Here is a 16,628-nt window from a genome sequence, read left to right on the forward strand (position 1 = left end):
CTTGGGCATCTGCAGATTTTGGCATTCCTGGGTTGGTGGGTATGGTTCTGGAACCAATCCCTACCACCCTTAATACTGGAAACAATGGGTATTCCAAATTGAGTGCAACTGGGTAAGGTGAGGTTCCAATTTCATTTACTAGCCTATGTGAGACAAGAATGCGACTGTGACAGAAATAAAATAATACATCAGGTTGGACATCTGAGTTTTACTGGGAGTTGCATAATATAGAATATATTTATCCCCATCCAAATTGCCAAAGTGTATCAAGGGAACAATTACATATGAGTATTATAAAATAATATTTTACATTGTAATTTTTCTGCTTTTGAATAATATTTTACCCTATTCTTATTTTCAGTATGTCAGTGCAAGCCTGCCAACTATCCTTTTTTAGGATGGGAAAGGCTGCCCTTTATCCTGAGATGGTAGCTTTCTTACATCTTAACATCTTACACTTTTAAAACATGTCCTTTTCCCTACAAAATTATGTTGGCAGTAGGTAATAGTAGATTCATGTCCTTAATTAGCAAAATAAGAACAAAAAAAATTCATAAACTTTGTTGTTCCTTGCTTCCAGCTCACCTATTTTTGGATAATTTATCACAGCCTAAATTCTCAAGCCTGGAGAGATACAATCTTAAGAGATCACATGGTCCACACTCCTCCATTCTACACAAGTTGAAACTGGCCCAGGCAATGGAGTGACTTGCTCAAGAGCACACATACAGTACATGGAAAACTAGAGGGAATTCCCAGGTGCTCCATGGTTTAGAACTCAGCACTTTCACTGCTGGGGCCTGGGGTTGGATCCTGGTCGGAGAACTAAGATCCTGCAAGCCACACGGTGCAGCCAAAGAACAAAACAAAACTAGAAACAAAACCAAACCAAATGAGTTAACTTCTAATCATCTTTCAAAGCTGCTAAAAAGCACTTTACTACCAGGAGCAGAGAAAGGATGCTGTACGTGTGCTGCCTTAATTGTGAGGCTCTCCTGTATAACAGATGTTATTTTGATTGATTTATTATTGGGGGGGTATTTTCTGTGCCCCATCTGGAAAAATCATAGCTTTGACTAGACAGACCTTTGTTGGCAAAGTAATGTCTCTGCTTTTTAATATGCTGTCTAGGTTTGTCATAGCTTTTCTTCCAAAGAACAAGTGTCTTTTAATTTCATGGCTGAAGTCATTGTCTGATTTTAGAGCCCAAGAAAATAAAAAAATAGTCTGTCACGGTTTCCATTTTTTCCCATCTATTTGTCATTAAGTGATAGGACCGGATGCCTTTTTCTGTTTTTTAAATACTGAGCTTTAAGTCAGCTTTTTCAGTCTCCTCTTTCACCTCCATCAAGAGGCTCTTTAGCTCCTCTTCATTTTCTGTCATGAAAGGCAGTAGATATTTCCCCTGGCAGTCTTGATTCCAGCTTGTGAGTCATCTAGCCCAGCATTTCTTATGATGTACTCTGCATATAAGTTCCATAAGCAGGGTGGCAATATACAGCCTTCATGGACTCCTTTCCCAATTTGAACCAGTTCTGTTGTTCCATGTCTGGTTCTAACTGTTGCTTCTTGACCTGCATATAGGTTTCTCAGAGGCAAGTAATGTGACCTGGTATTTCCATCTCTATATTTAAATTATTTCACTACTAAACAGTGTACATTTTGTATACTAAACTGCAAAACAGTCAGAGGTGGCATGTGTAGAATCAGCAGATTATAAGAAAGCTAGCAACTCCGTAGTAGGAATGGATGATGACAAAACTAAAAAGGTTTTTCAATCAGTTTCAACAGCAGCCTGGTTTTTCTAGAAGAGTGAAATGTTTCAGGACCTCTCACTCAATTTATTTTCTTCAACATTTTGATTATTTTCTATGAGACAGGGAAGTCTTTTTCTACTATTTTTTTTTTTTAAACTTTGCTCCCTTTTGGTAAACACCAAGGCTTGCCTGTCCGAATACACAACCCTTGCCCCTTGTCTTGGAATCACTGTTTCACTTAATTCCTAGTAGACTTCGAAGCTTCATTTTACATAGACTCTCATACAAAGTTTTTTCTTCTCAATTTTTATTCCTCCCCCCCAATACAAGTGATTTATCATATTGCCTATGCTATTCTAAATTTTCGCCCATTGTGTTTCTTGTCCGTTCTAGCCCTTGCCTCCCAGTGGAGATTCAACCTGCTAGGTCTAGGGTGGGCAAACTTGCTCTGCGAAGTTCTAGACGGTAAATATTTGGGGTTTCGTGGGCAGGTGCTCAACTCTGCCGTTAGGAAGTGAAAGTGGCCTCAGGCAATTCAGAAGCAAATGAGCGTGGCTGTGTTCTAATAAACTTTATGGACATTGAAATTTGAATTTCATATAATTTCCATGTACCACAAACTCTACTTCTTTTGATTTCTTTTAATCCATCTAAAAAAAAATGTGAAAATCATTCTTAGGCTGTACAGTAACAGGCAACAACGAGGGGCTCTGTTAGTCACTCTCAACGCTAGAGAAGACTGCCTCCTCCGATAGGGATCAAGACCTCACCCCTACCCCAGTGACTTCTCCCCAAAACCTGTATGGTCTCCAGAAGACCGACTCCTATTTAAGGAATATTAGGGGGCGTGAGAGTAGTACCCCATCAGGACAACACTTTCTCCTGGGCAGGCCACTTATCAGTCCATTTAGGGTGGTAGATAGCCTAACAGAGCTTACAAGACACAGCCGGGCTCAGGCTCCAGCGCAGGAACACTCTGGAAACACCTCCAGGCCCCAGCGAGTCTGTGTGGCGGGGAGCGGCGGAGTCAGGCAGGTACTCACCGGGCGCTAGTTCGTTCGACTGCTCCCGAGCAAAGTGGCACAGGCGATCGCTAAGCGCGCGCCTGTCACTAACCCGCCGCAACCTCCGAAGCTCGTTAACCAAGAGGGGCACAGCCTCTTTCCCCGCTCCCCTTCCGGGTCAGAGGCTGCCCAGGGTAGAGAAGGCCAACCTAGGTTCCGTACCACCTGGAGCGAACGCGGCAGCAGGCTCTGGCCGGCGTTGGGGGGGGGGGGGGGAGCGGGGGGCGCCTCCGGCGTGCGTGGCCCCGCGCCTGCGCGCGCGCGCGCGCGCGCTATCCTGCTCTGTCCGGCCCTTTCCCGATTAGGGCGCGCGCGGCCGGCGCGAGCCTGGGGCTTCCCCGTCCGGCTCCGCCTGGTTCTGCCTCCGGGCGCGCAGCCGTGCGCGCCGCCCGCACTCCTGCTGCGGCGGAGCGGGCAGCCGGGGAGCCAATAAGCGCTCGGCTAGGCGGCGGCTACTTCCTCGTCTACGGGGCCGCGCGCTCCAGACAGCTCGGTCGGCCACGGGGCGGGGCGGGGCGGGGCGGGGCACTTCGCTGAGCTGCCTTGCCTGCCTCGGCTTGTCCGGCTGCCGAGAGTAGACACAGGTCCCTGAAGGCGCACCACTGCAAAGCAGACAAAAAGAAACTGAGGCGCTCAGAGTGTCGGCTGGAGGCGCGTCTGGTTGATTTTTCGTGCGTGGTCTTCAGAATCAGCCTCTCCAGGAAGAGAGATGTCGAAGCCGCCACCCAAACCAGTCAAACCAGGTAAGGGAGGTGTTCGGGGGATCCCGGGCCGGCCGCGGTGCCCCGCGCTCCATCTGCCCCTTGGCAGGGCAGGTCAGGCACGTACCCCGCCCCGAGCCTCGCTTTCGCGACCCACGCACCAGGGTGGGAGTTGTTGCGTTCGCTCCAGGAGACAGATCGCAAGAAGATTTTCGAGGAATTTAAAAATTTTCATTTTTAAAGAGGAGTCACCCTCGGTTTTTCAGCGTTGTCATTCGCTGCAACTTTCCCATCGATGTGATGGCTACGTCCCATTGACGCTTTCCTGGAAGACAGGGCCATTGATCTCCCTTAGGGGGAAAAAAAAAGTCTTGAAATGGTTTTTTCTTCAGCCACTTCCTCTTTTTTTTTTTTTCCTTCACTGTGTGTCAGTGTCAAGTTTGAGTTCTTGACCGGCCAAAGCGAACGGGAAGTGCGCTGCTTATAGGGTGGGGTGGGTGAGCGAGTCTCCTTTGGGACTTTACAGGGGAGCAGTAAATTGACCTTAAGATCTTGGGAAAAGCGTTTAGGAAACTGTAGTTGAGCTCCTGACTAGAAGAATCTAGGCTGTGGCAGGGTAATCTCAGTTATTACTATTCGGAAGTGTCACTTTATAGTGCTGTACAAGCCCTTTGCTTTACTCCCTCTGTGAGTTTGTCTAGTTAAACTGGAAAGGGTGAGATTTCCTCAAAGGAGCTCTTTTGGCGAATGTTCCTTGTTCATTTCTTCTTCGATCCCTAGAATATTTTCTGGGACATGGAGAAAGAAGTATTTAAAAGGGACTGACGCATTTTAGTTCGATACTGTAACAAACTCATGCCTTCATTGGGTAGGTGATTACAGAAAACGTAGGAAATGGACGAGAAATGGCTCTGACATACTCGCAGCTTTTTTCTTCCTGGTCTCAGGTAACTTCAGTATATTACAGACTGAAATGTATCTATTTACATCCAGTTTCAAAGTAACCTTGATTAGAAGAGAGTCGTTTCAGTGATTGATTTTTTTTCTTCATTTTTGTAAACTTTTGTCAAGATGTTCAACTTTCATCTCATCCAGTTTTCTTTCTTCACCATCATGCAGTGGTAGTTTCAAGTCATTTTATTTGAAAATTCTGTACACACTCGCATATATGACATAGTCACCTGGGACTTGAATTTTGGTGGGCTGGGTGTGACTTTGCTGGGACTTTGGCTCTGGTGTGAGCAAAGGTGGGACATGGCTAGGATTGGGCTCTGTTTCTTTAGAAATGGAGTCTGATGAGGAATTTGCCTTCTAAGTGCGTTTGTGGAAAATGGCAGCTTTCTAAACTCATGTATAAATCAGGACCTCAAGTAATCAACACAGCAGAGTTATTCTTTGATAACTGAACAGAGTACTTTATTTCAAAGAAGGTCCTGAGAAGCCATTCATGAGGTTTTTCATCTCTAGACATTCAGTGACGTCTGTGCTGCAGCTGGAGGGGCACAGACGTGATGTGTTTTTGTGTATTTGCCTGGGTGTGGTTTAGGGATCACACTGTGACCAGTTGGAAATACACTTTCAGGAACCATTTTTGTTGTCTGACCTTACTGCTTTCTCCTGTTCAGTAAATCAGAAAGCAAATGGTTAAAAAATGACTACTATTCAGACTCCACACTGATTTGTAAATGAGATCCAAACTAAAATAAGATGACCCTAGAAATAATCTGTCAGTGACCTAATTTACAGTGAGAAATACTACTTTTAATCCAACTTGAAACTTTGTGTGGCCTGGCTTAGTTGAAAACAGAAGGGGCCTATTATAGTCCTGGCTCTCGTTTACAGTGTGCCAGGCACTGATCTAAGCACTTTCCGTGTATTATCTCATTTACCTCTCACAATAACCCTATGAGGTCAGTACCTGCATTGTTCCCATTTCACAGATGCGGAAATGAAGCTAAGTCAAGAAAGGTCAAGTTAAGGAGCCCAAGATTAGCCACTGAGTGGGGAGGAGTGGACAGAATTAGAACCCAGGTAGTTTGGCCCCAGAGTCTGAGCTCTTAACCTTGATGTTACTATGCTTTACATCAAAGCATACCATTAACTCCTGTCATCATGTGTACTTGAACTTTTTTTACCTTCCTGGTAGGCAGGAAGTGGGAAGGAAAGTGTCTCTGGTCCTCAGTCAGACTTTGTTGTCACAAACGCACCCCTTGGCTGTAGCAACAAGAAGGGTGGTGCTGACATTTACTTTCTTGTCCTGCAGGCAAGATAGATGAGTGAAAATGTCTAAAGCATACTTGGAATTGGACGGCACGGTGTATTTAATTCTTAGCTTCTCCTGAATGAGACTTGAAAAAAAAAAAAAGATGCAGGAAGTGGGGTCCTGTAGAGGGAGGAAAGAATAATAAGAGGAAACTGGAGAGAGTTATCTTACAGACATGTATGTTGTAAGGTCCTGCAAAGTTTCTAAAGAAGGCCTGTAGATTTGGCTCTTTGCTTCAAGCAGAGAGAGAGAACACATCAATTACTAAGATTCACAGTGTTCATAAAATTAAAATGTATTACTTGCTCTGAGAAGAGTTATTACAGTGGTAGTGAGATCTGAAATGAACTTCTCATGGGTGGGTTCTCTTTAAGTATTGCAGTGGACTGGACATCTCTACAAGAAACACAAGTGGGGCATCATAATGCTAGTCTTTAGAGCTTCCTGCAGTGCAAGATCCAGGTGAAGCAGCATGCTTCAATTTCAGAGACAGTGTGGGAATGAGGGGAGCTAGGTGAAGGAGGACAGAGGACTTATGGAAAGATTTTAGTAGCAGTGGACATGTAGCTATAATGTGGGCTGATGTATATCTGTCAGGGTGATTGGCGTATACTCAGTAGGGGTACCATTTTCCAAAGGAATGTTCTTTCAGAGTCCTGGTCAGCTGCTGGCAGGAGAGCCCTGCCACTTCATTTCCTTTTTTACCTTCCTAAGGTTATACCAGAGTTAAGGTTAGTGGCCATATCCAAAATTCGTTTGCTAAACACTTCTTAATACATGCAGCTTATATTTTAGGCCCTGTGCTAGACCCTGGGGCTCCAAGGAGCAATAAAATAAGATCTTGTCCCTGAAGCTTTTGAAACTAACGGGGGAGATTTAGGTATCTCCAGAAAATACCTTAGATTGTCGCCTATCTACAACTGGATGGCTGACTTATCCATTTTGCTTAAAAAAATGTTATAGCTAAAAAAGGAAGGAATATGTTTTTGTTATAGAAAATTTAGAAGCTATAGTACAGAGAACAATAAATAAATAAATGAAAGTATAAAATCATCCCTAGCTGTCATCTATTGATAGCTTTAACTGATTCATTTATTCAGAGAGGAAAATATTATACAAAACTTCAGATCATTTTAGATGAAAACCTTTTCCCTCTCAAAGGTGTTATATAAGCAGCATATGTGTGACATCTTTGAAGTTTTGTGATGTTTTTACTGTAAATATGAAAGAACTCAAAACATTGACATTTGCTTCTTCAAAGCCCCTTGAATTTATTTTCCCAAGACAGTGAAATATTTAGACCGCTTTACTTCCATCATGAAAATCAATAAGCCATTTAAAAGAATTGGTCAAGGTCAGACAGACATCAGGTTTCCGGCCTCATCGGAAGGTTATCAGACCTACTTAGAATGAGAGGATTCTAGTCCAAATCTCATTCAACGTCCTTTGGCCTATTTTTACATCTTGGGATGACATTTTCTGATCCCCTTCATCTCATACCTCAAGTCCAATGAAAACCATTGCCAAATTTGTCTTCACTTGCGTAACAGCCATGGGAAACAAAATACATGGGCTTGGGAAGAGGGAGAGAGACGGGGACAGACACATCCTTTTAGTGGGCTGATTTGAACTGTTAAGTCAAATTCTCTATTCATTTGTCATTTCATTCATACTTAAATAAAGCTGGGGAAAAAACATTATCAAACAAATTAAATGAGCTTGGGAAAATAGTTTCAGATACCAGTATAGAGAGAGATTTTTGATTCTTTTGAACAGCTTTCTAGTACTCTATTGTATTTATTTAACCATACCCATGAACCACGCTTCAGTCATTTCTTCTGTTATAGCAAATAGTGTTACAACAGCCTTGTTGCTTACATGCGTGAGTATACACACAGGACAGAGTCCCGGCAGTGGGATTGTTGTGCCAGAGGGTATGTATTAAGACATTGCCACATTCACACACATTTCCAAAACGCTCTCCCAAAGAGGTAGTTCTAATTTACTTTCCTACCCAAAATGTTTGAGCATGCTTTACACAAAAAAATTGCCACACATGTGATAGGCGGTATTATCAAAGTGTAGTTAGAGGGCTAGAAGTACAAGGCAAGGAGCTTGAAGACGCTGAGATGGTGTTGCTAAAGAGGGAAAATTTAAGCAGGGTCTCCAATGCTGAGTAAGGATTTAGTAGGCAGAAAAGAGGGAAGTCATTTGACATGTGGAGAAATGAAATAACTTGACACGATGGCCTGTCCATGTTTGCTTGACTGCACAGGGCCTGAGCTCCTCTCACAGAAGCCAGGGATATTTGGTGTGGAACTGTGAACTGGAGAAATTTGTCCCAAATTAAAGAGAAAGCCTTCTGCCTAGTGTCGCAGTTTGTGAAAAACATTATTGCTCCACACAGAAAGTGAGCATTTGAATGTTCACATGTGAACCATCTACTCCTGTGTTTATCAGTTTGTCAGTTGTTAACGAGAGCTGTGGGTGGTTAGTTTGCAGACGTGAGTTAAAGAGGGTCACAGCTTCAGCTCACTCACACAAGTCACTGGTGGGGCTGCTGAGGCCACCTCCTTTTTATTAATTCTTTCCAGTTGTTTTCCCACTCAGTGTTTGAGTATCTGTAGAATTTTTAGAAAGTTACAAGGCAAATCCCTCAACTTACTCTTAGGGTAGAAGTTAGGGGAGAGTTCCGTATTTGTGCATTTTGATGAGCATTTTTAAACTTGTTAGTTTCCTTAGAATTTGATAAATTGCTTTGGTTTTATATTCTTGGAACCAAAGAAGGTACTCATTCTCACCCTTGTCTCCACCTCCTGCTGCCCCTGTGTGAACTTGAATTTATTATTAGGGGCACCAGGACAGAGGGGTGCAAGTTGCAGATTGGGAGGAAGGGGTAGTGGGCGTGGGCAGCCCTGTCAGCCACAGGCCAAGAAGACTGGAGGCCGAGGGGCCACACCCAGTAGAGCACTGCATCAGCAGGCAAGCAGACTGTTCTTCACTGTGCAAGTGTCAGGGCCGAGGGCATGACCGTAGCTTTGAGAGGAAGTGGAAGAGGTAGGTGCCTGGCTTCAGTTGCTGTTGGGTGGACAGAACAGTGAGGAAGCCCCCATTCAGGCACTTGTGTAAGACAAGCAAGGGGTGGGGGTGGTGGCAGCAGCGGCAAGCCACAGAGGGGACCATGGAGTGGTGAGAGCTTGGGGTTCCTGGAGGGGAGGTATCTGGTGGTTCTTCCCTAGTCTAGTGTTCCTGTTTCCCAGGGAGCCTAAAAGCAGTTTAAATTCAAATTAAGGGAGACCCTAGAAACTGATTTTAGGGTGTCTAGACCAGGTTTTTTCTCTTGCTGGTGGGTCTGCCTCCAGCCTCTTACAGTGATCTGAAAACAGCCCTGAGAGCCTTTCTGACATCCCTGACTCAGGGATTTTGCTGGGTTCTGGGAAATTCAGGGCTTCTGTGTCAGGATTCTCTTGTCTATGAGGACAGACTTGATTCAACCCACTGGTATGATACTTGTGTGACTTCCACTTGGAGAGTATTCTGGGGTGGCTGTATCTTTTAGAAATGTCTTGATCCAGTCCATGCTTATGGAGAGGATCCCTCCAAATTCCAGTTCTCTGAGCACGGGTGAGAAATGCTAGGCTGAGAGAAGACCCTCCAGGTTTTTTGGCACAGTTGGCAGGTGTCTCCAGACTCCAGATTTGGAAGATTCCACAGAGTCTCGTATTTCCTTTCTTGGAAATCAGACTCTTAGGACTTTCTCTAAATTGTTGTCTATGCAGGTTTACAGGGTTTGGGAGCTGCTTTTGGGGCCTGTTGTTTTGATGAGTTTGTGAAAGTTTGTTGACAGTAGCCCTGTTGTTGTTCATTCGTTCAGGTGTGTCTGACTCTTTGTGACTCCATGGACTGCATCAAACCGGGCTCTTCTGTCCTCTGTTATCTCCTGGAGTTTGTTCAGATTCATGTCCATTGAGTCGGTGATGCCATCCAACCATCCCAGTGGCACCCTTCTTCTGCTGCCCTCAACTTTTCCCAGCATCAGGGTCTTTTCCAAAGAGTCGGTTCTTCACATCAGGTGTCCAAAGTATTGGAGCTTCAGCATCAGTCCTTCCAATGAACATTCAGGGTTGATTTCCTTTAGGATTGACTGGTTGTATCTCCTTGCAGTCCAAGGGACTCTCAAGAGTCTTCTCCAGCTCCACAATTCAAAAACATCAGTTCTTCAGCATTCAGTCTTCTTTATGGTCCAGCTCTCACATCCATACATGACTATTGGAAAAACCATAGCTTTGACTATATGGGCCTTTGTCAGCAAAGTGATGTCTCTGTTTTTTAATACACTGTTTAGGTTTATCATAGCTTTTCTTCCAAGGAGTAGGTGTCTTTTAATTTCATGGCTGCAGTGATTTTGGAGCCCAAGAAAATAAAATCTGTCCCTGTTTCCACTTTTTCCCCATCTATTTGCCATGAAGTGTTGGGACCAGATGCCATGATCTTAGTTTTTTCAATGTTGAGTTTTAAGCCAGCTTTTTCATTCCTTTCACCCTCATCAAGAGGCTGTTTAGTTTCTCTTCATTTTCTACCATTAGAGTGGTATCATCTGCGTATCTGAGGTTGTTGATATTTCTTCTGACAGTCTTGATTCTAGCTTGTGCTTCATCTGGCCCAACATTTTGCATGATGTACTCTGCATATAAGTTAAATAAGCAGGGTGACAATATACAGCCTTGACATCCTCCTTTCCCAATTGTTAATCATTCCGTTGTTCCATACCCGGTTCTAATGGTTGCTTCTTGACCTGAATACAGGTCAGATAGCCCTGGGAGGACCTAAACTGAAGGTATTCTTACTGGTGTTTCAGACCAGAAAACTGTCTGAGAAACATAGCAACAAACACCAGTCTTTCAAAAGTTAGTTTCTGAATAGTATATCACACCCAAGATTGTTTTCAGCCTAGTTTTTCTGCTGAGGAATAAATTCTCTTTTATTCCTCAGAACTCAGGTTCTAAATCGAAGTCACCTAAGGAGCTGCTAATCACAACCTGGGTGTACATTAAGAAGAGCTGTTGAGTGGGAGTCAGTGCTTATGGTGACTGCCCACTTCCTTTTTCAGGGAGCCTGTCGCATCAATAGAGCTGCTTCTAGTTCTTGCCTAATGTCTTTCTACTCAGGAGAGTCCAAGTTTATACCTAAATATTGAGTCTCTAAATGGTCCCTAGGACTTGACACTGACTTAGTAGGAGCTCTGTTCTCCACAGTGGGTTCCTGCTCATTTCCTGATTCTCGGTTGGCACTGGATCTCTCTGATGTTTTGACATCTAACCAGGCACTCTCTTGTTGACTGGCACTGGGATGTATGCTGCTTGGTCTGCCCTGAACCCTTGTCTTTAGCTTGCTTGGACACATGTTCCCTGTTATATGGCCCTTTGGCTAACACACTGAGCCTTTCCAACATGCTGTGACCTTAAGATTGGCATGGGTCTATGTCTGATCTTAGACAGATTTCCCATTGGGTGTCCATCCTTCTTCAGACCTAACCTTTGGTAGACCTGATTGCCATAGACCGTTGTTGTTGGAGCTCTGATTTGGGGACCAAGACCACGTACCCAGAGAGCCTTATAACAATATCTTGCCCAGGAGCATCCCGGTTTTTGTCACTGACATCACCTGGCACTTGGCTTCCTCTTTTCTCAGTTCCATGGGCCTCTGAGAATAAACTCACTGCTTCACATCTGATGAGGAGATTTACTTGCAGTGTTAAATCATTGATTTATCAGAATCGTTTTCTCCAATGTGCTTACATTAAAAAATAAGCTAAAAAAAAACATTCCTGAGAGAGAAATTCCTTTTTTCAGATGAACTAGTTGTTACTGATAGGAATTTAGGCATAAAGATGGGCTAATTAGGGTATTCTAAGACCAAATTCTGGTCCCATCACTTCATGGGAAATAGATGGGGAAACAGTGGAAATGGTGTCAGACTTTATTTTTTGGGCTCCAAAATCACTGTATGTGGTGATTGCAGCCATGAAATTAAAAGACGCTTACTCCTTGGAAGGAAAGTTATGACCAACCTAGATAGCATATTGAAAAGCAGAGACATTACTTTGCCAACAAAGGTCCGTCTAGTCAAGGTTATGGTTTTTCCAGTGGTCACGTATGGATGTGAAAGTTGGACTGTGAAGAAAGCTGAGCGCGAAGAATTGATGCTTTTGAACCGTGGTGTTGGAGAAGACTCTTGAGAGTCCCTTGGATTGCAAGGAGATCCAACCAGTCCATTCTGAAGGAGATCAGCCCTGGGTGTTCTTTGGAAGGAATGATGCTAAAGCTGAAACTCCAGTACTTGGGCCACCTCACGCGAAGAGTTGACTCATTGGAAAAGACTCTGACGCTGGGAGGGATTGGGGGCAGGAGGAGAAGGGGACGACAGAGGATGAGATGGCTGGATGGCATCACCGACTCGATGGACGTGAGTTTGAGTGAATTCCAGGAGTTGGTGATGGACAGGGAGGCCTGGTGTGCTGCAGTTCGTAGGGTCGCAAAGAGTTGGACACGACTGAGTGACTGAACTGAACTGAACTGAAGACCAAACTCTGATTTGGAGGTAAGAGAGGCAGAATATAGTAATGGGAAATGAACGTTAGCTTTGGAGTGAAATTCTGATCTCATTTTTTTTTTAATTAACTTATTAGGTCATTTTGATAAGTCAGTCTATAGACTACTCTGGACCTCAGTTTTTTCATTTGATTCTAAATCTGATTCTGAATCTCTATTGCCTTAGACTGACTTTTCAAATAATTGCTAATTTCTACATAATTTCATCCTGTGCTTTTTAGAGAGCCCTGGGACATTTTTGATAGTCCCTTACCCATCTCCCTGCTACTCCCAGTGATCAGTACCATGGTAATGAAAACATGGAGGAGTTAAATACTTTTTAAGGGCAGTTCATAAATACAGATTTCTATGAGAGAGAGAGGATGGCAAGTGGGCTAGGATGGGGACATAATATATTCTTAATTAGGTCTAGAGTGATTTCAATTAGGTCTCTGGCTACACAGGACGGTGTTTTTTTTTTTTTTTTCCCCTTGCACCTGCCTAGAAAGGAACATTGGGGTGGCTCTGCAGAAATGTGTCTGGGGTCTGCATGCATGGATGCCAATAAGACGCTCGCCAAAAAGACGCTCGTTGCAGGAAGGGAGACCACTTCCAGGGCCCAAGAGCGGTCTCTTGTCTACACTCAGAAATTAATTGTCCAAGGAGACGCATGAGCTGATAAAGCAAGAGACTTTATGGGGAAGGGATGCCAGGGCAGAGAGCAGCAGGGTAAGGGAATGCCCTGCCACGTGGCTTGCAGTCTCTGGTTTTATGGTAATGAGGTTAGTTTCCTGTTTGTCTCTGGCCAGTCATTCTAACTCAGGGTCCTTCCTAATGGCACGTGCATCTCTCAGCATCTTGCTTCCAGCGAGAAGGATTCTAGGAGTTTGGTAGATGTATGAACTGGTGTCTTCTCTCTCCTTTTAACTTTTCCTAAATTATTCTAGTTGGTGATATCTTGTTACTTCTGCATTCTTTAACTAGGACCTCCTGTTGTAAGATAACTCATGCAAGTGGTTACTAGGTGCCTGGCTGGAGGGTGGTTTCAGTTAGTGGTTCCCCTAACAATTCCCCCTGAGAGACTTTATATTCAGTATACTTCCTGGGAGTTGAGGTAGAGATCTCTTTTACAAGTACTTCCTGTTGAGAGTGGGACTAGTCCTGCCTAGTAGAGTAGAAGTCTCTCACCACCTGGCTTAAATCGAGGTAGTCTTCACCCAAAACCAGCATTCTCCCTCATAGTAACATGAGTTTAGCCTGAAACTGTTGGACCCTGTCAGAGGTAAACTTTGTAAGCAGTTGACAAAAACAAGAGCCAAACAGGAGGTCCTGTCCATCACCAACTCCTGGAGTTCATTCAGACTCACGTCCATCGAGTCAGTGATGCCATCCAGCCATCTCATCCTCTGTCATCCCCTTCTCCTCCTGCCCCCAATCCCTCCCAGCATCAGAGTCTTTTCCAATGAGTCAACTCTTCGCATGAGGTGGCCCAAGTACTGGAGTTTCAGCTTTGCATCATTCCTTCCAAAGAACACCCAGGGCTGATCTCCTTCAGAAAGGACTGGTTGGATCTCCTTGCAATCCAAGGGACTCTCAAGAGTCTTCTCCAACACCACAGTTCAAAACCATCAATTCTTCAGTGCTCAGCCTTCTTCACAGCTCAACTCTCCCATCCATACATGACCAATGGAAAAACCATAGCCTTGACTAGACGGACCTTTGTTGGCAAAGTAATGTCTCTGCTTTTCAATATGCTATCTAGGTTGGTCATAACTTTCCTTCCAAGGAGTAAGTGTCTTTTAATTTCATGGCTGCAATCACCATCTGAAGTGATTTTGGAGCCCCTCAAAAATAAAGTCTGACACTGTTTCCACTGTTTCTCCATCTATTTCCCATGAAGTGATGGGACCAGATGCCATGATCTTTGTTTTCTGAATGTTGAGCTTTAAGCCAACTTCTTCACTCTCCACTTTCACTTTCATCAAGAGGCTTTTGAGTTCCTCTTCACTTTCTGCCATAAGGGTGGTGTCATCTGCATATCTGAGGTTATTGATATTTCTCCTGGCAATCTTGATTCCAGCTTGTGCTTCTTCCAGTCCAGTGTTTCTCATGATGTACTCTGCATATAAGTTAAATAAGCAGGGTGACAATATACAGCCTTGACGTACTCCTTTTCCTATTTGGAACCATTCTGTTGTTCCATGTCCAGTCCTAACTGTTGCTTCCTGACCTGCATACAGATTTCTCAAGAGGCAGGTCAGGTGGTCTGGTATTCCCATCTCTTTCAGAATTTTCCACAGTTGACTGTGATCCACACAGTCAAAGGCTTTGGCATAGTCAATAAAGCAGAAATAGATGTTTTTCTGGAACTCTCTTGCTTTTTCCATGATCCATCAGATGTTGGCAATTTGATCTCTGGTTCCTCTGCCTTTTCTAAAACCAGCTTGAACATCAGGAAGTTCATGGTTCACATACTGCTGAAGCCTGGCTTGGAGAATTTTGTGCGTTACTTTACTAGCATGTGGAAATAAGTGCAATTGTGCAGTAGTTTGAGCATTCTTTGGCATTGCCTTTCTTTGGTATTGGAATGGAAACTGATCTTTTCCAGTCCTGTGGCCACTGCTGAGTTTTCCAAATTTGCTGGCATATTGAGTGCAGCACTTTCACAGCATCATCTTTCAGGATTTGAAATAGCTCAACTGGAATTCCATAACCTCCACTAGCTTTGTAGTGATGCTTTCTAAGGCCCACTTGACTTCACATTCCAGGATGTCTGGCTCTGGGTCAGTGATCACACCATCGTGATTATCTGGGTCATGAAGATCTTTTTTGTAAGGTTCTTTTGTGTATTCTTGTCACCTCTTCTTAATATCTTCTGCTTCTGTTAGGTCCTTTATCGAGCCCATGTTTGCATGAAACGTTCCCTTGGTATCTGTAATTTTCTTGGAGAGATCTCTAGTCTTTCGCATTCTGTTGTTTTCCTCTATTTCTTTGCATTGATCGCTGAGGAGGGCTTTCTCATCTCTTCTTGCTATTCTTTGGAACTCTGCATTCAGATGCTTATATATTCCTTTTCTCCTTTGCTTTTCGCTTCTCTTCTTTTCACAGCTATTTGTAAGGCCTCCCAGACAGCCATTTTGCTTTTTTGCATTTCTTTTCCATAGGGATGGTCTTGATCCCTGTCTCCTGTACAATGTCACGAACCTCATTCCATAGTTGGTCACTACATGTCTCATTTTTCTGCTAATATCTGATCTAATGCAATTTCATTTTCTAAAAATTTAATAGTTACAAGAGGATACCTTGAAACCATAATGCTGCATGTACCAGCTATTAGCAGACATTGTTTTGAGAATGGCTGGTAGTGTCTCAAGTTTGATCCAGCTCAGAAGACTGAAATTCTTAGCAATACAAGGACTTGTCTGTAATCACATCCATAATGTCACCTAGTATTACCTTGAATATTTGAACCACTGCTATTCCATTTTGACTTTCAGTTACATTTCTGTCCTTAATGGCCAAAGCAGTTGATACTGTTAATGATTTTAGTGCTTTTCTAGATATGAGAAGATGCAAGAATTGGGGCGCATAAAATCTTCTCCTGAAAGTATCTATCTGCAGGCCTGTTCTGCTGTTTTTCCCAGTGCACAGTGTGTCTCGATTCTGATTTCCACCCTGAACTCCTGTCAGCGTGTGTTGAAGGTCAGTGGCTGCATTGGCCGTTGACCTAGTCCTAAAAGAGGCGTATCGCAAGTGCCAATTTGGCCCATTCAAGGTCATACATTTGACTATGGTTTGGGGGCATTTTCATGAGCATTTTGTCCCTTGGTGCTGGGAGTGCTCATTCCTGGGTCTGGGAAAGATTTCACTGACAGGCCCCTCTATCTGCTGTTACTAGTCTAGGCCTTACTCAGCAGTAGCCAGAAGTGTCTGGACCACCTGTCTTAATAGTCTTTTATGGTCCTGGAAAATATTCCCTGTTGTTTCTTCTTCCCATAATTAGAGTTACACTATTACCATTGTTGATCTTTGTATGGTATGGAACTTCATTTTTTCAGAGCCAGAGTCACACTTTTGGTAATGCAGAGAACAATTTAGCTAGCAGTATTAGTAAAGTCCTAAGTACTTACTTCTTGGAAGGAAAGTTATGACCAAGCTAGATAGCATATTGAAAAGCAGAGACATTACTTTGCCAACAAAGGTCCGTCTAGTCAAGGTTATGGTTTTTCCAGTGGTCATGTATGGATGGAAGA

The 16,628-nt window shown here is 43.7% G+C and overlaps 2 protein-coding genes across 4 annotated transcripts in view; one reads left to right on the plus strand and one right to left on the minus strand.

The window, feature by feature from the left end:
* Positions 1-3,120, minus strand: part of NMRK1 (nicotinamide riboside kinase 1) — a 28,415-nt gene extending 25,295 nt beyond the window's left edge. For both annotated transcript variants that reach the window (XM_055578326.1, XM_055578324.1), the window contains exon 1: positions 2,801-3,120. The gene's annotated coding sequence lies outside the window, so the exon portion shown is untranslated. The remainder of the gene's footprint in view (positions 1-2,800) is intronic.
* A 179-nt stretch (positions 3,121-3,299) lies between these two features.
* Positions 3,300-16,628, plus strand: part of OSTF1 (osteoclast stimulating factor 1) — a 60,506-nt gene continuing 47,177 nt past the window's right edge. For both annotated transcript variants that reach the window (XM_055578322.1, XM_055578323.1), the window contains exon 1: positions 3,300-3,564. In XM_055578322.1, coding sequence (XP_055434297.1) covers positions 3,531-3,564 — 34 coding nt within the window. In that variant the 5' untranslated portion in view covers positions 3,300-3,530. The remainder of the gene's footprint in view (positions 3,565-16,628) is intronic.

The sequence above is a fragment of the Bubalus kerabau genome, chromosome 4 (assembly GCF_029407905.1).
Source record: "Bubalus kerabau isolate K-KA32 ecotype Philippines breed swamp buffalo chromosome 4, PCC_UOA_SB_1v2, whole genome shotgun sequence".
Taxonomy (NCBI): Eukaryota; Metazoa; Chordata; class Mammalia; order Artiodactyla; family Bovidae; genus Bubalus; species Bubalus kerabau.